Source organism: Labeo rohita, chromosome 7, assembly GCF_022985175.1.
Source record: "Labeo rohita strain BAU-BD-2019 chromosome 7, IGBB_LRoh.1.0, whole genome shotgun sequence".
Taxonomy (NCBI): domain Eukaryota; kingdom Metazoa; phylum Chordata; class Actinopteri; order Cypriniformes; family Cyprinidae; genus Labeo; species Labeo rohita.
Window position 1 is genome coordinate 49,997 of NC_066875.1, and position 22,104 is coordinate 72,100.

General features: G+C 39.8%; 2 protein-coding genes across 3 annotated transcripts; both read right to left on the minus strand.

The window, feature by feature from the left end:
* Positions 1–805: 805 nt before the first annotated feature.
* On the minus strand, positions 806–7,020 carry LOC127168769 (leucine rich adaptor protein 1-like). The gene is made up of 2 exons (XM_051115838.1): positions 6,668–7,020; positions 806–3,713 (listed from the first exon to the last, which is right to left on the minus strand). The coding sequence occupies exons 1-2, from the start codon at positions 6,845–6,847 to the stop codon at positions 3,345–3,347; spliced, it is 549 nt and encodes a 182-aa protein (XP_050971795.1). The 5' UTR covers positions 6,848–7,020; the 3' UTR covers positions 806–3,344.
* Positions 7,021–7,562: 542 nt separating this feature from the next.
* tyrp1a (tyrosinase-related protein 1a) lies at positions 7,563–15,099 on the minus strand. Of its 2 annotated transcripts, none has more exons than XM_051113816.1 (7): positions 14,903–15,099; positions 10,644–10,966; positions 9,449–9,653; positions 8,931–9,098; positions 8,675–8,854; positions 8,450–8,596; positions 7,563–8,019 (listed from the first exon to the last, which is right to left on the minus strand). In XM_051113816.1, exons 1-7 carry the CDS (start codon positions 14,976–14,978, stop codon positions 7,829–7,831), a joined length of 1,290 nt encoding a protein of 429 aa, XP_050969773.1. In that variant the 5' UTR covers positions 14,979–15,099; the 3' UTR covers positions 7,563–7,828. The 2 variants fall into 2 exon arrangements, with proteins under 2 accessions (XP_050969773.1, XP_050969772.1); XM_051113815.1 differs by lacking the exon at positions 14,903–15,099 and adding an exon at positions 11,300–11,975.
* Between the last annotated feature and the right edge of the window lie 7,005 nt (positions 15,100–22,104).

Below are 22,104 nucleotides of genomic sequence, written 5' to 3' on the forward strand. Positions count from 1 at the left end.
AGCATCTCGGGCCGACATTTCAGGTTTAGAGAAATCATGTCTCGAGCGCAGCAAAACTAGGATTTATTGGCTCATTTCATGTTTTTATTGTTAAAGGTCAATCTTGAGACTCTTGCGTTCAGCACATTTGTATCACCTTTCAGTGTCATTTTTGTTTTAATGTGCATTAAGTGCAAAAATGTTAAAGCGTCACTGCAAGAAAATGTCAGTTTGAATGTTATTGACTGGACACTGAATTGATTGGAGCTCCGTATGTGAGCTGATCAACAAACACTTCATTTTCACTGTTGATGGCAGAGCGTGACGGTGTCAGTTCTCAACAGATTGACTGACGTGGACTGAAAGAGACTCGTTTGGATCATTACCGTCTCCACCAGACGCGAGCGCCGTCCTGTAGAACATTACAATCAGTGACGCCGTCTGCACTGGATGTGGTGTGACGACAAATCCCAGACAGTAAACGAACGCCTCGCTCTACGTATGACGCACTGACACAAAGGCCAAATGATTTTTAACGGTCGTCTTGTCGCGTCCTGTGTAAACACACTTTAACTGTTGTGTTGTGGCGTAGACACACGTTACGCTTCATTACGGCTTGAAACCGTTGGAAGAATGTTTATTTCTGGGTGAACGACTCTTTCCTATTTAACTGTGGTTGTGACTGAATCTGACGCAGAGGTGCATGATGGGTAAAGTACTGCTTATTACCAACTCATCTCTCAGCCATTTGTAATGATGCAGCTTTATTTTACACTAAACCATTTCGTTAATAGACTTTGCTTCAAAAAAAGACAGTCAAAAGAAATAAGTCACAAGTTTTATGACATTTCCCCAAAAATAAAGTTGAAAATGAACATCATAAATTAGGAGCAATCAATCAATTATTCAATCAAATCAATCAATAAAGCACAAAAAAGAGAGAGAAACAAATGAAATAGCAGCACAAACAACTACAGTCACAAACATGATTTCAAACAGTGGGTTTCAACATAAAAAAAAGAAAACAAAAAAACCTGTTGTGAGATTACAGTTCTGAAAATATCACAGTGTTAAAATAAAGTTACTAAATACACTTGAAAATGTCAAAGATTCAAGTAAGAACAATCTCATTATTGCAGTGAAGATCAGACCTGAATGACGGTAAACGCGTTAAAGAGTCGTTAAGTAGATTTGGCATGAGCAGGAATTGCACTTCGACGTAAAAGTGCCGCAAACATCAAAAACATCTGTAAATCCCGTCAGTTCACACATTAGCGGCTCACCGACAGCTGTAAACGGACACGTGTGAGGAGCTAACCGTTAGCATTAGCATGTGCGCTAGAAGGGACCAACCTGAGCGGCTGCGTTCACACTCAATGTTCAAGACCGGCGCATGTAATAACATTAAACCGTCTTAGATCTCACATCTGTCAGAACATTACAGTAATAAAAAGAACAAAAAAACAGGAGAAAAGTCCTGAATTGTTTTTTTATTTTACAGTGGATGAACGAAACATTGACAGCCAATCAGAATCCATCCTGCTTTACAGGGCTCATTTAAAGCGACAGATGACAAAAAAAAAAAAAAAAAAAAAAAAAAAAAAGAGTTTTTAAAAAGACTTTGATAAGTAAGTCTTTTGAAATGCTTCAAACTTCCGTTACATGTCCATTATTTTAAAGTAGTTTTACAAAAGCAAACAAACAAAAGTTTAAGACGTGAATAGCTTTGCTCCAAACCTTTTACTTTTACCGATCACTCCGCAAAAAAACTCTTTAACTGTCACCAACCGCTCTGTGGGACGCCTACGTTTACTTCACCATATTACAAATAAATCCTAATCTAATCATGACAAACTATACACCGTTACAAATTATGTAGGAAAAGTAATAGATTAATTTATGATGAGAGTGCACCTCAAAAAAATCCACATCATAACATGAGTTTTGACCTTTGTCACAAAAATATTCTCTTTGTTTCCTTTTTTCCCATCACGCAATAGAAATCTTAAGAACTGAAAACTTAAAATCTCAAAATTCATCCTTTGAAAACCATTTTAAAATCAGACCTTGCATTACCATGGAAACTGTACGTCAAAATCATATTACAAAATATTTTCGTTCATTTTAAAAATAGAAACTTTGGATTTGCATTTTTATGTCTATGTTCAAGATAGGAGGTGACAGTTAAAGGACTAAAGGTTCTGAAATACTTGAGATGCAAATTTTTCAGAAACTGATCAAACTGTGAGTTCATCAAGAACAAATGTGACCCTGGAGCACAAAACCAGTATCACGGTGTCACGGGTATATTTTCAACAATAGTCAACGATACATCAAAATTACAGATGTTTCTTTCATGCCAAAGATCATGTTCCATGAAGATATTTTGTACTGTAAATATATCAAAACTTAATTTTTGATTAGTAATATGCATTGCTAAGAATTTCATTTGGACAACTTTTAAAGGTGATTTTCTCAATATTTAGATTTTTTTTCCACCCTCAGATTTTTAAATAGTTGTATCTTGGTCTAATCGTAACAAACCACACATCAATGGGAAGCTTATATTATTCAGATGATGTATAAATCTCAATTTCAAAAAAACTGACCCTTATGACCGGTTTTGTGGTTCAGGATCACAGATATCTGTTAATGGGCTCAGAAAACTTCATTTCCCACTGACATATATTTGTTCTTTTTTTTCTTTAAATCAAACACTTAATTTTGTTCAGTTTCTCAGAAAGCAAGACTTCTTGTCTTCATTTGCAAGTCACTGTATCTTGATGTAAGGATGTTTAGATGTGCGTTATAGACATTTGCTGTGCACATAACATTTAACGTCACTTAATAAATTCTTAATTTTTGCTCTGAGTTTGGAGCTTTTAAGGCTGAAAACACGAATTAAGACTTTTTAAGAGTTCAAGCTATTTCATTTGAATCTGCTTGTGGAGACAACGTGGACAGTCACTTCATCTTCAGAATGCGGTCGTGGCGTTCTACCAGACTAAACTGAACCGAATTCATCTTTCAAACCGCACCGAACGAGTGTGAACGCAGACAAACCAATCGACTGGAGCCGGAGTCTCACTCCTGAAACAAACATTTAAGACAAAGAGTTGAACAGATTCTCTCGGTTTACGATCAGGCTCAAGGATCCGAGCTGCTTTTTGAAACCGTTTCTCTTAAGAAACGATCTGAAAGTTTCTTACTGCACATCGACTTCAAGTCAAACCCAACGACGACTTTAGAAGGAGAAGCGTGAGCTGAATCAGTCGCAGCTGATTTACAGTAAGGATTTCCTTGTAAGACTGTACGCTTACCCCTTGGAGACCGGTCAGCTGTCTTTATTCAAGCTCAGGTTAGCGTTATCCGAAGCAGTAGTACTCGTCGGTTTCCACTCGAGGCCGCGCGGGAGATTTCGTGAACGTCTCCTCGTCCGTGGCGGTTCTGGAGCCGAACCCGTCCGAGAGGTTTGCGGGCGAGCAGCGGTCGGGTTCGTCCTCCCCGAGCGTGTCCAGATAACTGCCCAGCGAGATCCCGTCCAGACTGTCGCTGCAGGAGTCGCGCCGAGACGCGTCCGGACTGTCCGATAGGCTGCACAAGCTGCCCGTCAAGCTGCCCTCGCGGCTGGCCACGCCCCCTCGCTCCTCCATCACCCAGCGAATGGACTCGATGCCCTCGTTGATGGACAGCAGCTGATGCATCAGTTTGACGTCGATGGAGCGCAGATGAGCCTGCGATCGAGAAACACGGCACGTCAGCGTCTGAAAGACACGCTACAACAGCTCAAAACTTACCACTAAACATTTGGGAAAACTGTACAAAAATTTTGATTTCAATTTAAATGCCTGTTTTCTATGTGAACACAAGTTTAAATGTAACTGATTTCTGTGATCAAATCTGAATGTTCAGCATCATTACTCCAGTCTTCAGTGTCACATGATCCTTCAGAAATCATTCTAATATGCTGCTTTGCTGCTCAACAAACATTTCTGATTATTAGCAAGGTTGAAGACAGTTGCGTGGGCCAATATTTTTTGTGAAAACCATCCTACATTTCTTTACGATTCACAGATGAATAGAAAGTTCAAAAGAACAGCATTTATTTGAAATCGAAATCTTTTCTAACATTATAAATGCATTTAGTGCCACTTTTGATTAGTTTGACGAATCCTTGAGAAATAAAAGTACATATACCTTATATGTAAGTTTCAGTCCTGCTGTATAAGCTCTGTTGAAGTTTTCAGCACAAACAGTGCATACTTTTGTACAGAAAAACTGTAAAGAAATGCTTTAACATGAACAAATTTGACATTTCTGCTTGTAAACCTTCAACATTCTCATTCACTTCTAATTCAAGCTTATGAAAGCAACCACAAGCTTGTTCTTTTTGGTTTAAACTGAGGAACTTTCCGTGTTTTATCACCACAAGTGCTGTTGATTCAATGTTCCTGTAACATTAAAAGCACTGAAGTCAATAGTGTAATTCTACAGCTGGTAAAGTACTAGTAAACACACACATTAATGGAAACACAATCCCTGGTCAGTCTAATTAACCCAAACGCCCAGACTCATTCCTCAGTAATAATCTCATTATCTGAGACGTCTCGTCTGCTCGAGACAACAGCTGAACAGATGATCACGATAAACTTAGAATTAACAATGACAAAAAATATGAAACAAACTAATGAGTCAAACTGATATGACTCATCATATCAATTGATATCATCATGAGTCATTTAAGGCGTTTCAACTCAAGATCTTCTCAGATGAATCGGCTTTGTTGGTTTTGCAGCTGTGACACAACACAGGCACAACATTTCAGCAAGGCAAATAACGTGAATACAGACAGACTGCTTTGCATGAGATTCACGTCAGACACGAACACGAGCGACTGAAACACGAACCCTGAGCTCCGAGTCCGTCTGATCAATCATGAATCAGCTGCTGCTCGAGGCAGACAGACCATAATACTGCCACTGTTCCCCACGGCAACAGCTGTCTGTATCCGCACACGCATCATTATCCAAATAAAGGTCCGCTGTGTGTCACAGGAACAGTCCAGTGATTCATTAACTCTCATTTCAGACCCAAGCGACGCTCCGTTCCACATCATGACGGCGAACGAAGGGAACAAAACAAACAGTGTCATAAACGTAGTCTGTATGGACATGATCGGCATGAACGAGAGTAAATGATGACGGGATGATTATTGGGTGATCTGTCGCTGTAAGAGCGATCAATACTGACACACTTTCAGTATCGGATGAACTCTGGGAGTTTAAGATGCAATGGTTCAAAGGTTTACAGCCCTGAAAGGCAACTGCAGATCTGAGAATGTGTGTCCATTTATGGCCTGTGAATGTGTGTGTGTTTATGTGCTCCTGGGTTTGGTTTGACCTGAAAATGCCCCTCCAGTCTTTCATGGCGATCAGAGAAACGGCGCCCGTCTCTTTAAATGTGCGTTCAGGCCTGCAGAGGTCAACGACCTCCACACTAAATCACCAACACACAACAAACACTCTCAGCGGAAACCACTGAAAACAGCTTCTGGGAACTGAAATCAAGCAGAATAAAAACGTTAACGAAGATTAGAAATATTGCCTAGACAACTATCAGAAAAACGATAAGTTGGATTGCTACAATAACTAAAACTATTTTCATTATTTGAAATAAAATATAAATATTAGATGAAAAACAAACTAAAAATATTCAGAATAATTGGATAATAATAATAAAAAAGTACTAAAAATGACAAGCACAATTTTGTTTTGAAACTAAAATACAACTCAAAACATAAAAAAAATGCTAATTTAATATATGAACAAATTCCAAAATGGTTTATAATAATAGAAAACTAACACTGTGACCAATCACATCAGCGCATGTCGAGCTCTAACATGACACTGTGTGATGTATGGACATGGACACAGTCAAACAGTACTATGTTGCGTGTGTGTGTGTGAGACATGAATGAACGATTCCTCAGGTCACGTGTGTCGATCAGACGCACCAGTTTCACCTACTGGACCAGAAAACAGGTGGAAACCCTTCAGAACCTGTAAATGAAACGCAGCTGCATGCGTTTGCTGCTGAAGGGCTGATCTGGAGTCAGTGTTTGTGTGCAGGAGCGGAACACATGCGAGCAGCAGGCGGCGGATCAGACCATCTGTTCGCGCCGTTAATCACACTAAACTGACCCGTTAACCCGCCGTAAACCAGTCCTCAGATCATCAGAACCCGAGGCGGGTGTGTCGATAAGAGAATCGAGCAGAACTGAACCGGAGAAACACGACAGAACGCGCGATCGGAGCTTCAGTGCGACCGAGAACAGACTCTCATTCACCTCCAGCACACACACACTATAATGACCAGAGTAAACAAACCTTACAAACAAATAAACACAACCCAAACAGACAGACCGTCGCGTTCTGGAGACCAGACATTCTAGAATTACACGTTTGCATTCGTTAATACGTTTGTTCGTAAAGTGAATCATTTAGTCGAAGTTGCACATCTCAGTTCATTACTGTGCAGATAAAACTCGTTTGAAGTGTCTGATGACGCTGAGCGCGCGTATGAAGTTTAAAGGCTACAAATCGGGCGAAACAAACGCAACGAGTCTTTGCATCGGTCTAAACGACTCTTTTGCATCGGTCCAAACGACTCTTTTGATCGCGCCACTCACCATCTGCTGTCGCAGGAAGCTGATCTTGCTGTGGAGTTTCTGAAGATCATCGGTGCTCGCGTGGCTTTCCGAACATCTGAGCGGTTCGCCCGTGAATGAACGAATCAAACTCTCCGGAACTTTACGGCCCAGTTTGTTCTCCACGTCTCTGAAGTCCGGCAGATCCTCCATCATCATCATCAATAATTCAGAGCGGCAGGTAATCGATCCTACCGGGGCATGACGTCAAACACGCGGAGAAGCCGATCCGCACCTTCCGGGGGGCTGGAACACGGGCTCGCGGACGGGATTATTCCGGTGACGCGCTTGGCCGCGGATGTTCGTCGGTGCTCCGCAGGTCTGGTCTGATGTGAATCGGGTGTCGGACTGACGGGCGGTGCGCGCGCACACACAGGTGAAACCCGCCCTCGTGCTCGTCATCAAGGGACGCATGCGCAACACACGCTCCGCGCATTATTTAGACACGTTCCTCAACTTACAGCAGCGGTGTGAAATGGACCCGAGCTGCTTTGTGCAGTGCTGTAATGTGAGTTCAGTGCTGCCATTCTGCAGTGTGTGTTAATGTCACTGTATTTTCAAGAAACCTTCCCAGTAAAGAGGAACAGAATCACCTGAACATCAGTGAAGCACCAGCGCCATCTAGCGGTCAAATGAGGGCGCTCAAACACACGCGTTGCTTTAAACGGCGTATTGCTGCTTTGTCTCATTAAGAAAATCAGTCTGAAATATTCTCAAATAAAACCCTTAAATACAGACCGGTTATGATTTGCAACAGTGGCTCGGTTAAATGAATACATGTGTTTGCTGTGGAGAAGTGGTGAAGAGCAGTGAAGCAGCAGCGCCATCTGGCGGTGAAAGCAGGAAAGACACGGGAAACCGTTTGTTACTGGTTTATTTCGAACTTTTCAGGATTACACTTTAAATTATTCACAATTAAACCATTAAACAAAGACGTTTCAGCTAGTGTTGTCTGATATACTAAATGGTCAGACTGATTTATCTCTGTAACTGTTCAGTAATGTCAGATAGCATGAGACATTTTATGTGTAGTATTTAAAAAAAAAAAAAAAAGCACCTTTAATTGCACATTCAGATTCTGTTGCTCAGAATGGCTTATGGTAATAATACAAATTGTTCTACTGTTTAGGTATTTTTATGTGTTTATACGACAGACTGTGTTTTGTCGTGGTCGTCGTAGCGCTGATACTGGTCTCCGAGCAACGGCTGCCGCCCCTCCATCCTGTATGCGCGGGAACGAACGGCACACGTGGTGGCGGCAAAAATAATCGCCACGACGATGAGTGCGGCAACCACGGCGACGGTGATGATCTGCGTCAGTGTGAGCGGACGAGCTGAGAATGAGAGAGAAAGTCACATGAGCTCAAACTACAGAACACAACCGGTGATAACTAGTGTTAAACACTGATAACTAGTGCAATAACAATAACAATAATAATAATTATTATTATTTTTATTATAACCTATAATAATAACCGTTATTAATTTCATAATAATGTAACGCTACTATTTTAAAATAACAACATTAATGATAATTAATAACAGTAATAATAACATTAAATTGGATGATAATAAGTATAATAATAATGATGATAATAATAATAATAATAATAATTATTATTATTATTATTATTATTATTAATAAAATAATTGAATACACATGTATTATTTTACTACTACTACTAATACGTATGATAGTATTAACAACAACAGCAACAACTCTAACATCAATAATAATAATAATAATAATAATAATAATCTGACCTGGCCACTCGGCCTCATAGGAGTATCCCAGGTTTTCGGGTGCTGTGACGAACATCTCTGCATTGGTCACCGGCGGCCAAAAGGGCACCATGTTGAACTCTCGGTTGTGTCCGATGGGCGTGTTCTCCAGCGGATAGACGGCAGCATCTGGAGAAACACAAACACATTACCCAACACAATCCCGCCAGAGTCCACGTGAGCGCCGGTGAGCGGAGGCGAGTTTACCGGGAGCGTGTCTGCGCAGCCACTCGTCAAAGATGGCGTCGGTGAAGGTGTGCAGCAGCACGAATATGGGGTCGTTGGGTGATAAATGCGTCTGTCCGCCCGTCCCGTTCAGGAACAGGTGTGCCAGGTTATGCAGGCTGCGGACCGCGGGGTCGTAGTTTCCCTGAGGAGCGCTGTAACCTGACAAAACAACAGCGCAGCATTCAGACATTCAGACAGAAATCACGCCGCGGCTGCAGCTGAAAGCGCGTCTCACCCTCGATGGAGTTCCTGAAGCTTTCGGAGGACGTGGAGTAGAAGGGTGGCGTGTCGAACGCGTTCAGCTCCAAACACGCCGCCACGTCCTGCGGTTCGGGCAGCCGCTGCACCATTGGACGGGCCACGTTACCGGCCGGGTTTCTGCGGATGGGACCGCTCTCCGAACCTCAAACACACACAACACTGATCACTGTACAGTCAGCGCGCTGACAAATACTGACACAACATTCACTAACCACTCTTTAATGATACGGATTGGAACTGAATTTGTTACCCATTCTCAATGGGAAAGTGCTCAAGCAACCTTGCTCCAAAAAGTTGCCCCATATATTATCAGCCAAACAGATAAAGTGCAGTAAAATAAACACTTCAGTGTGTATTTTGGATGTTTTCTTTCTACTAGTCTGAATGAAGACGTGGAAGCAAAAAAGACCTCAAAAGAATGCATAAAAAGGATGTTTAACGAGGATCCTGCAGTAACGTCTCTAATGTAAGTCGGCAGAGAGGAGCGATTACTGTTGCAGATGGTTCCCAGTGTGTCGTACTCCTCCACGCTCTCACAGACGACCCGCCAGCGCGAGAAGATGGAGTTGGAGCTGAGGGAGGTCGTGTCGAAGGTGCTGCGCGCGCCCATCAGATCATCCGTGCAGATGTCGCACTCGCTGCCGCCGATGGCGAAGTTCCAGTACGGCAGAGCGAAGCTCGGATCTCCTAACATGTCCTGAGAGAAACCCAGCACACCACACTTACATAGCAAAACCACACGGATCAGTCCTGAAACTAATAGTTCAGCCAAAACTGAAAATGTGCTCATCCTCATAACGCTTCCTCCGGTGAAAAAGTGGTCTGGTCTGAATCAGGAGAGAAATCCGCACAGATCAAGCACCGTTTACAAGCCAAAACAGCTCTAAACAAACATGTGGCTGGATTTTGATGAGACACGACAGCAGATGGACTTTTTCACTGGAGGAAGCGTCACTATGGATAATGGACTCAATGTTAATGATGGATTTGTTTCAGTCTTCTCAAGATGTGAACTGATGGACTGGAGTGGTGTGGTTTACTGGTGGATTATTGTGATGTTTTTATCAGCTGTTTGGACTCTCGTTCTGACGGCACCCATTCACTGCAGAGGATCCACTGGTGAGACAGTGATGGAGTGACACATTTCTACGAATCTGATGAACAAACAAACTCATCCTAATCTTGGATGAATCAAGAGTGATGACATTTTCATTTCTGAGTGAACTATTTCTTCAGATGCAGAGAAAATGTGAATCTGAACACACCGATCTGAACTGCGGTGAGACGCCACACGCTCAACAGACGAGTCTTTGTGTGAGATGTTAAATGAGACTCTTTACACACTTAATAACGTTTTCTGCATAAAAAGGGTGGAATCTGTGTCGTGTTTCCATTACTCTGATTATATTCACATATAATGGTTATAAAGTGTGGAGATCATGGATCATCCTGCACAAATGTGGGCAGTGATCAGTGTGTATTTGAATATCGATCTGTGATCGTTTCATCTAGGCTGAAAGCATTATGAAAACTGGATAAATAGGATTTAAAGACATTGAAAGAATGTTAAAACTTTTTAAAAAGTTTTGTATTCAATTTATATTCAATTTTAAAATACTGTCCACGGTGAAATTAATGGAAATGATTGAAATGCTCAAATTATATCAGCTGAAATGTTGTTCAGTACCTGCATGTCTCGCTCCAGCTGCAGTAAATGGTACCGGTGCCAGGTGAGGAATCCGGGCCCCTCGTGACTGAAGTCGACGCCGCCGAAACTGTCCTGCCCGGGCCCGAGGAACGTCTTACTGACCGAGTAATAATGCGTCCACGCGAACAGGTTATAGATGCTGATGTTCTCGAACTGCGTCGTGTTGTCGCCCGGCCCGAAAATCTCGGGGTACCGGCGGGTCGCGATCACGATGTCCGGGTGAGGAGCGCGCTTGGCCCGGTCGAGTGCGCTCACGAAGGCGCGCTTCTCCTCCGCGCTGAGCTGCATCACATTTCTCCTGACTGGAGAAACCCACAAATAAAATAAAATAAAATAATACTACTAATAACAAAAATAAGCATATTTTATGAGTGACTTTGTTGTAAAAGTTAAAAATTGATTTGCAAATGAAATATGTATTTGATCTCCTATGAATCAGCAAGATTTCTGGCTCCCAGGTGTCTTTTTTACAGGAAACGAGCTGAGATTAGGAGCACTGTCTTAAATTGTTTTTATCATTGATTATTTTACATGATTTGTTTATTTTAGGCAGGAAAAATGAAGCTATGATAGAGCTATTTTATAGAGCTATAAGAGTCTCTTCTATTATAGGAATAAGAGTTTGTTTTTCTGACCCACGGGCACGCGCCGCTCGCACGCGTCTCCGGTGAATCCGTGTCTGCAGCGGCCGCAGTCGAAGCCGCTGAAGTTCCCGTTACAGCGGCACGCGCGCGTGAAGAAGCGCAGAGGCCAGCGCTCGCGATCGTCGCGCCCGTCGTACGGGTACTGTGGGCCGTGTGCACGCGCATCCGCACGCACGTCCACGCACTGCCCGCGCCCGGAGCTCGCGCCGCACGGGTCACTGTCCACAGCGAACGGGGACGGGCAGCACTGCGCGCTCACGAGGCCCTCCGGCGTCACGCACACGCGTGGGAACTGAGCGCCAACGAGCACCAGCGCGTGCACGAGCAGCAGCACACCTCCACATGATCTCCACATACTCGCGGAAAAACTAAAAAGCAATCAATAATATCCGGAAAGTGTCCAAGAAATATTCAGACCGCCTCCGATACAATAAAGTACTCTCCAAAAATAACTCATAAATCAAACAGTGCGAAACTGAATCAGCAGCATCCGAACAATCTCCAGAAACTACAGCAAAAGTTCCCACATCGTCTCGAAACAGAAGCAGTCAGTGGAATCGGTGAATATGACAGGTCGAGGTCTGGTGAATGTTCTCTGCTGTTCCGGTGAAGGATCGAGAGTTTTGTGGAATTTTAATGCCGGAGGAGTTTAAATAGCGGCTGAGCGCGTGACCCGCATCTCTGATCCCCGCGTGACCGCGTCACATTCACGAGCCCTGAGCGCCTCTGACTGAGACTCGCAACAAACCACGGACCAAAACTTCACCTGCCACTGCATCTGACAACGGCAACACCTGACAATGATCTTCATACGCATGAGATTTGATTTTCTCGATAATTTATCATTATTCAATCGATCGTATGCGTTAAAGAATAAAAGAGGTTAAACAAGCTCGTTCATGACGTTCCTGGACCGTGTGTCTGATTCAGATATTGAACACAATCAGCTTTATCAGGTTCATAATCAGAGTCAATCTTCATCCCGAATGTCCTGTCGTCTTATGTCAGAGTTTGGCAAGTCAGTTTTCAAAATCAGCTGCATTTTTTGATGGAATATAGTTAGCATATATATGACTGTCGCTAGAATAGATTCTGTATATTTTCTGTCACACATATGCATGAGAATTTGCTAATTTCTCTAATAATACACGTTATTATTATTATTATTATTATTATTATTATTATTATTTTTTATTTATTACTATTTTATTTTTATTTTATTTTTATTTTTTTATTTTTTGACATGACCGTACACATGTTCTTTTATCTAAGGTTGTGAACCTATCCACCTTGTCAAACATCCCACCCAGCAAAAACTCATTTCAGGGAGGTAGTATCAAATATGTATTACTTCAGTACTATGTTTTACGTTTTTATGACTTTGTGAACATTTAACAACCATACTGAATGAAACAGCATGCATATAGTGTTTGCGTATTTCATTATATTCTCTAACCTACTTGTTCTACAGATCTGTGTGTTAAATGCAATAATCTGACCATGATCTTTTTTAATTACTCTCAGTTTTATGTGCCGGCGATGCAGTGTTGCCAGATATTGCTATAAAAACAAATAAAAGCCAAATAAATAAATAAATGAATGAATGAATGAATGAATGAATGGAAAATAAACTGACTTTTTTGTTTTGTTTTGTTTTGTTTGGTTAAATAAGATAAGACAATGATATCACTGAGCTTAAACTGTAACTTCCCACTTTATTAACTTTCTAAATTGTCAAATTAAGTGTAAAAGAAAGTCCAAAAAAGCCTTATATTAGCTGGATCTGGCAGCACGGCGAGGCCGCGCCCGCGCCCTCGAGACTCGTTTACTCGATCATTTTCACACGAACGCTAAACATCGCTGCAAACTAAACTGAATTATACATGCAGACATTCATGTGCTGATCTTATAGCTGGCTACGTTCAAGCGTATTATATCACTACATGTCTTCCAGTTCATTGGCTGCTATAGGGAAATACAGAGAACAATAACGACATGCAGTAAACGGTGAAACAAACCGGTGTGTCATAATTAAGATGATACATAAACTAATAATAATCTTTTACACCAAATTGCCAAATTAAGCAGCAAAGAGGTGGATGAGACCGGAAGCCACACCCATAAAATGTACAAATTTCCACGTCCACTTACGAAGACGAATGTGGATAACAATCGGGAGTTACGTAATCACGCAACAAGTGACGTACGTAATCAGCGCGAGAGAGAATGTATGGAACGCCATTGGGGACAATACCTATTATATGAAACGCGTGAAATCTGGACGCATTAACACGCAAAGTTTGTACGTGTCTTTTTGGTACGTGTAAACGCGAACGTTTTGTACGTCTATACACGAAATTTTTTGTCGTGTTATTTAAAGACACGATCGTTTGTATCGCCTTAACGTAACATTTTTGGCCGTGTATTTTTGTTACGTGTTTCTAGACGAACGTTTTCGTCGTGTAAACATGACATTTTTGAACGTGTAATATTTCTAAGTCTTATTTGATGTGCGACATACTAATTTTTCTGTTTTAGTTAAACTGGTGATAATTTAGGGTCAATGATTAAATACACTCAATGACTGCATGAATTAACATTATATTCTTTTTGTAACGTTAAAGGAATTTGTCCTGTAGGTGAAGTGAGTGGTCTCGGTGATCCAACGACCACATTTCCCCTCTGATTAATACATTCGAGGTGTCCACTGCAAATAGCCTACTTGTTGGCAGAACTAAATACACTAGGCCAGTCTAACGTTACCCTATATGTGGAAAAAGTCACCTCTTTAGTCAGCGGTTTCTGTGGCGTAACGTGTAAAGGGAGACCGGGGTTCTATTCCCACTGACAGCGCTTTTTTATTACTTTACAGTTAATAAACGCATTTGTTTTCAATAAAAATGATTTGACTTAAAAGTTACATTTAGGGTAAGGTTGGGGGTAGCGCTCTTTAATATCTCAATAAGTTGCCATGATTTTAATATTGTTTTATAAATATAATGATTTACTGTCAGTTATATTGCAGGATGTTTAATGCACAACAATACTGAGGAGCAAACAGTAACGTTATCTCTCACTATTTATAAGTAAATAGCATCTAAATGTCTACTGAATCCACAACTGTTGCTATTTACACTTGGACTTGGACTGGCTGCCCCACAGTTCACGCTGCATGGTCCGCCTGTTGTAGTGATTCTGTAATGTTTATGTGTCGTATGATTGTGTCTGGGTTTAAAGGTTGAATAAAGATTTGTGAATTGTCATAGGCTACTGGTGCTTTGTTTTCTGCTTTGGATTTGCCTGATTGTTATAATATAATTGTTAAATTTGTGATTGTTACAATATATTGTTGTTATTACATTATTTTGATCTGACATATACAGTATACATTCAAGATATTTGTATTATTTGTATTATTTCTAACCTGCATGAGTACAAACGGGATGAGATGACACAGCACTGACATCACAACCAACGTATAAATGCATCATTGACTCTAAAGTTTAACGCCTGCCTATGTACATGCCAACGTAAAATTATGATCTCATTCACGAACAAATGTTACGTGTGACGTTTGCATAGGTATTTGCTTACCTAACAGCACGTCATCCCTCACGAAAAGAAATGTCGTCTGGTGTTTATATACGTATACAGCAACTTGCCATCCCATCACAAATGCAAATTAAATGCTAAATAGAGCAACGCTATTGGCTGTTCTGCAGTCTGACGCGACATCCGAACATATACTTCGTATTTACGCGTACAAACTTTGCGTGTTAATGCGTCCAGATTTCACGCGTTTCATATAATAGGTATTGTCCCCAATGGCGTTCCATAAGAATGTGCGAGTGGTATGGAAGGCCGGATTATTAAAAATTTCTTTACACGTCACGTGTACAGACGTTATAACGCGTGTACACGTAATTGCGTCTACACACGTTATTTCGTACAGACGTTCGGACGCGTAGACGCGTAATTACGGGTAGACGCGTAAACACAAGACTTCCGGTGTCAAAATAAAAGTCACATCCACTAACGCGCAAAACCTACACTGTGTTTATTTATTGATTTATTTGTGTATTATTATATTTATTATTATTATTAAGTACATTTTGAGGCAAACATAAGGTGCCTTATAAAACATTAATATAATAATATTAATAATGTAATATAATTGTAAATAGTTATTTGTTTAATTTAATTATTTCCTGTTTCTTGTTCATGATATATAAAATAATGCTTGAAACTTAAGGGCGTTTTATATGAAATACACTTTTATAACTTTTATAAGAAATGTTTACTCCAAAGCCAAAAACATGTGCAGTTTTCTATATGAAAACTAAAAACATTTCAATAAAAATCTAACACACACACACACACACACACACACAGCAGCAGCAGCAGCAGCATAATTTTAGAAATAATTTTATTAAGTAAACAATTCACTTCTTAGGCCCATTTTGACAATCCTGGTTGTCCTCCATGCTAATCTCGTTGTCTGGTAGTGCTGCTGGTCTGCAGATGGATACTACAGTCTACAGTTTTATGTTGATTATTTGTATTACTTATGGTGGATGTACCCTATGTTGTTGGATGTTCCCTATGGATGTTCCCCATCTTGTTGTGTACAATTTTGCAATTAAAAAAACAGTTCCTCGATTGTGATTGGTTGAACTGTGTTCAAAGTTGTTGCGTTCAATACACTGTGAAAAAATATTTATTTAAAGTTTTTGTTTATTTATTTTAAGTATATTTATTTTATGTTATTGTTTTTACAAAAGCTAAACTTTTTTTTTTTAAAGCTTATTGCTTTATTGAGCGTAATCTTTTTCACAAAAACTCATTCAATAAGGGGCAATAGCCATATGTTAAATTTTGGGATCACTTAAGCAGTGTAAACTTTTTTCTTTCCACCTGTATTTTAAAATGTATTTCGTATTTTAATTTATTTTAATAAATATGTATTGTTACATGTGTAATAAAGTTCGTAAATTATATTTTTAATCAAAATAACTATTTTAATATATGTCACTGAAATTTAGTGTAAATGATTAAGTGGAAAATATATAATGTGCGGACCAATCGCAGGCAAATGTTGAAAAAAGCGCGTTTTGTGAAACTCCCGCCTATACTATGTTGTAAACGAAGATGAGCTCCAGAAGGGATCGTATCGTTAATTTAATACAAAGATTTAACGTTGCTGCTGATAATGCCATTGGAAATTAACGCACGTATTTTGAAATGCCGCCTCCTTCTAGGTCATAATACGACGTCATTATCATGTGACTATAGATAGCGCTGACATATCCGGAAAGAGAAAATGACGTACCGCCAGGTGCGTTAGTGCGTATTTTGGTACGTCACTTTTATATGTATTATTAATTATTGACAGGTCATTATGTAGAGATTTACGTCACTATTATATGTTTAATTAATTTTATGCAAATTTCGATGTTTCCGGCCTTGCCATTGGCCCAACATTAACGTCTGTACACGAAATAACGCGTGTAGACGCAATTACGTGTACACGCGTTAACGTCTGTACACGTGACGTGTAAAGCAATTTTTAATAATCCGGCCTTCCATATTCCGAATTCTGGATGGCTCATTTTCACTCATCAATTAATGATTGGTAAGTGGAGGTTATTTTGTTATTTGTGTGCTACCTATAGTGAGGTTACATAAGATCGAACAGACCTGTTCACACATAATGTGAATTTGTGTTTTAGTAGCGTAAAATCATGCGCTGCGTTTCGTCTCGTGAGTATGGAACGCCATTGGGGACAATACCTATTATATGTAACGCGTGAAATCTGGACGCATTAACACGCAAAGTTTGTACGCGTAAATACGAAGTATATGTTCGGGTGTCGCGTCAGACTGCACAACAGCAAATAGCGTTGCTCTATTTAGGATTTAATTTGCATTTGTGATGGGATGGCACGTTGCTGTATACGTATATAAACATCAGACGACATTTCTTTTCGTGAGGGATGACGTGCTGTTAGGTAAGCAAATACCTATGCAAACGTCACACGTAACATTTGTTCGTGAATGAGATCATATTTTTACGTTGACATGTACATAGGCAGGCGTTAAACTTTAGAGTCAATGATGCATTTATACGTTGGTTGTGATGTCAGTGCTGTGTCATCTCATCCCGTTTGTACTCATGCAGGTTTTTTGTCTCCGGTAACGTGGAAAAGTGGATTGCTCTCTATGATGGCTCTTAGAAATTTTTTATTAAACTGTCAAAGAACTTTTACAGACTGCGTTCAGTTGACTTATATAAGACATAAGTGATGTAATAGGCTATATACACATATGTATAACATATATTAACATACATAGAACATACAACACTGGATACGGCCATAGCCAGGGTTTAATTATTAGTGAGGTCCACGGTGAGGTGTCAATAATTATACATAATAGCGCCAATAAATGCCATAAATCATTCAACTTTAATAAATACAATGAATAATAAAGTTAGCAAAGGCTAAATACTAAATACTGTGGCTATTGTTTTTTTTCAAAATGACTGGAGTAATCTCCGAGTGGGCCAGCATCAATCTGGTATGAGAGACATGCTCCTTGAAGTTGGGGTGTCAGTTTGACTGGAAATAATACAAATATCTTGAATGTATACTGTATATATCAGATAAAAATAATGTAATAACAACAATATATTGTAACAATCACAAATTTAACAATTATATTATAACAATCAGGCAAATCCAAAAGCAGAAAACAAAGCACCAGTAGCCTATGACAATTCACAAATCTTTATTCAACCTTTAAACCCAGACACAATCATACGACACATAAACATTACAGAATCACTACAACAGGCGGACCATACAACGTAAACTGTGGGGCAGCCAGTACAAGTCCAAGTGTAAATAGCAACAGTTGTGGATTCAGTAGACATTTAGATGCTATTTACTTATAAATAGTGAGAGATAACGTCACTATTTGCTCCTCAGTATTGTTGTGCATTAAACATCCTGCAATATAACTGACAGTAAATCATTATATTTATAAAACAATATTAAAATCATGGCAACTTATTGAGATATTAAAGAGTGCTACCCCTAACCTTACCCTAAATGTAACTTTTATGAATTAAAATGAATTTTAAGTCAAATCATTTTTATTGAAAACAAATGCGTTTATTAACTGTAAAGTAATAAAAAAAGCGCTGTCAGTGGGAATAGAACCCCGGTCTCCCTTTACACGTTACGCCACAGAAACCGCTGACTAAAGAGGTGACTTTTTCCACATATAGGGTAACGTTAGACTGGCCTAGTGTATTTAGTTCTGCCAACAAGTAGGCTATTTGCAGTGGACACCTCGAATGTATTAATCGGAGGGGAAATGTGGTCATTGGATCACCGAGACCACTCACTTTACCTACAGGACAAATTCCTTTAACGTTACAAAAGAATATAATGTTAATTCATGCAGTCATTGAGTGTATTTAATCAATGACCCTAAATTATCACCAGTTCAACTAAAACAGAAAAATTAGTATGTCGCACATCAAATAAGACTTAGAAATATTACACGTTCAAAAATGTCATGTTTACACGACGAAAACGTTCGTCTAGAAACACGTAACAAAAATACACGGCCAAAAATGTTACGTTAAGGCGATACAAACGATCGTGTCTTTAAATAACACGACAAAAAATTTCGTGTATAGACGTACAAAACGTTCGCGTTTACACGTACCAAAAAAAACACGTACAAACTTTGCGTGTTAATGCGTCCAGATTTCTCGCGTTTCATATAATAGGTATTGTCCCCAATGGCGTTCCATACGTGAGATCGCGTTCTGCGTGAAGGGCCTTTATTATTCAGCGTTTATGTGCTGCTTTTTCTGCTGGCTTTTGTGTGTAAAGGTCGTCTTTAGTGGCATCTTCAGGCACTGCAGTTTGTGTGATGTCCACATGATGAATCATGACTCTGATTAAAGTGCACAGTCAGCGGTGATCGTGTGCAGTAGATGTTTTACTGTCTGACCAAGAAAACAAACTGTGCTTATTGTTTCTTGCAATTATGACCCATTGACTGACGACTTGAGTCTGTCCTCGTGTCCTGTAACACTGGTCTACACTGATTGTAATTTACTGACACATTTGATGCTCCTTCTGCATGTGTGCAAACAGTACGGTTCAGTTTTGACTCGATCTTCACAGTATTGGCACATGTGTATTGTCGTCCCATCAGTGCAGTCAGTGACAGTGACCACCTTAAGCGTTTGCTTGATTTTCTCAGTGTGTCCCAAAAGCGTGAATGTGAAGAGCCAGGAGCCATATACGGTGTGCAGTTTAGTGTCATTTATTTTGTTATTAAGAAATCATGAATGAAATCCCGTGTTTACTCTGAAAGTCTTTTGGCGCAGACGTCTGTTGAGCAGTTGGAGTAACAGTGAATTCACTGGACTCCTCGATTTCTAGCAGACGCAAAAAAAGAAAAATAAAAATCAGACGCATCCAAACCCCCAGTCACAGCTCTAATATGTAGACACATATAAGGAATTCGTGAACCTCTGAACAAATCTGAAATAACACATGCCTGTAGTTAAAAATATATTTTTGAATCTTCCCAGATGCAAAACTTTTGTCTGCTTATGAAAACTTGTTGACTTCTCTTATGGAAACTGCAACTTTAACTCAGAAGACTTTTGCGTGAGTGGAAACTGTGCCGTCCGAGGTTCATACTGCAGGTTTTCTCCTGAACTCGGTCTGAATAGACAAACTGCTGTTTGCATTAAAGCATCATTAGAAGCCGATGGCCTGATCTGTGTGTGCTGCAGAACAACGTTTCACCTGTGATTTAACTGATTCACCTGTTATTGAAAGCTGTTTTCAAGCAACCAGAACTGCTATATATATATATATATGTATGTGTGTGTGTGTGTGTGTGTGTATGAGCTTTATTGGTGTGTTTGGTCAAATGTGAGTTGAGCAGCTGCTTGAGGGTTTCAGTGGACCAATCAGAGAGCAGGTGCAGTGACTGTTATAATACTGTGAGACTGTCAGTGTTTCTTTGTGTTGCGTTACGCTTTTGTTCAGCTGCTGTCAGTGGCGTTTCATTGGCTCAGAGAGTCTGATGGTTTCCTGAGAGAGTCAGACGTGTTGTTGGTGATGATGACCTGCTCACTTTGAGAACTCATGTTTTTGTAAATGTGAGCTCTGAAATGCTGTCACATTTAAAAGTCATGTGAGAAAGATAATACACACACACACACACATATACTGGTTTGTATTGTTTAGAACGATTACTATTTTCCATTTGTATTTTTAAACATACACTCACACAAACCTTTCTGCATTTACACATTAAATATGAGCCAGATATTTAAGTTCAACTTTGTAAGACTTTTTTTGACTTACATTATTCAGTGATTCTCCTCTTGCGTTTGACAGTGGAAGAGGCTTATACTGGTTTGTAAGGTTCATTTTAAGCGATCTGTTGTTGTTTTTTAAACCATTTTCCTTATGATGAGCATCTGGTTTGAGGTTTTACTGTTTGTGCAGCGATTGTTCACTCTCATTCAGTGTATCATGTGATGGCTGAATCTCAGCTAATTCTGCCTTCAGTCAAATATCACCACACACACACACACACACACACACACACACACACACACACACACACATCATGTGAGCAGATGTGACTGATCCAGTTCTCAGTTCAGCTCCAGGCTCTATAAACTCGACAGAAACTCAAGGGTTTGTGGTTCAGTGAAGCATCAGTCTCTTCTGTCAGATGTTATGTGCTAATAATGAGAACTTGCATGACAAATAGGAAAAATATGAGGGAAAATCCAGTTATGAGATATAAAAGTAAAAACATTATGTATTATTGCTAAATTGGTAATAATACATTGCTAATTGTTTTAAATAGCTCATATAGAAGCACCACCTCAAAGGATGATTTAGACACAAACTTTTGCTCAAAGCAAATGATTCATAGCTGCTTTAACAAACATTTCTGCTTTAACTCAGTGAATCAGAGTTGATGTTTGAAGCTGCACATTGTGGCTTTAATCCGTCTAGTGGTTAGTAAATGAAACAGCATGTGTCTTGTGCAGTAATATTGTTTTGTTTGTGTTTTGGCTCTGCTGTGCATGAATGTGGTGAACATATGAACACAGGACATCAGAGCAAATGGACTCATTAATGGGCTAATTGTTATTGACTAATTAATTCCAGAGCTTTGAAAGGTTGTGAACGACCCATGGTGGATTTTTCTTGTTAAACAAAGTTTGAGCTTCATGGAACCAGAGCCAGAGCTGCTTTTCTCTGTGTGCAACACATGACACGACACGCGTGTGAACGCAGGTCCCTGCAAAATCTGTCCTGACAACTCTAAAATATAAGGATATTTGGGTAATGGCATGAATTGGAAGATCTTTTTTTTTTTTTTTTTTTTTTTTTTTTTTTTTAAACTGTAATAATATTTAGTTGTTGTTGTTGTTGTTGTTTTTTATCAAATAATGTTGCTGATGTTATTAGAGTGGTCGGGTCACATGTTTACAGAGAGAACAGTCTCTCAGCATCTTTCATCACTTTATCACCTCACTTCAGTAGAAATGACCTTCACACTAACTTATTTTTTAAAATAATTAAAACACTCACTTTGAAGACATATGTGTGAAGAGCAGAGCAAAATCTACACTAGAACTGATGATCTGTCAATAAATCCAAGACATTGAGGTTTAGTTCCCTCAGAAATGAACCCTTTCATCATTTACTCACACACTTGTGTGTTTTATAATGACACGA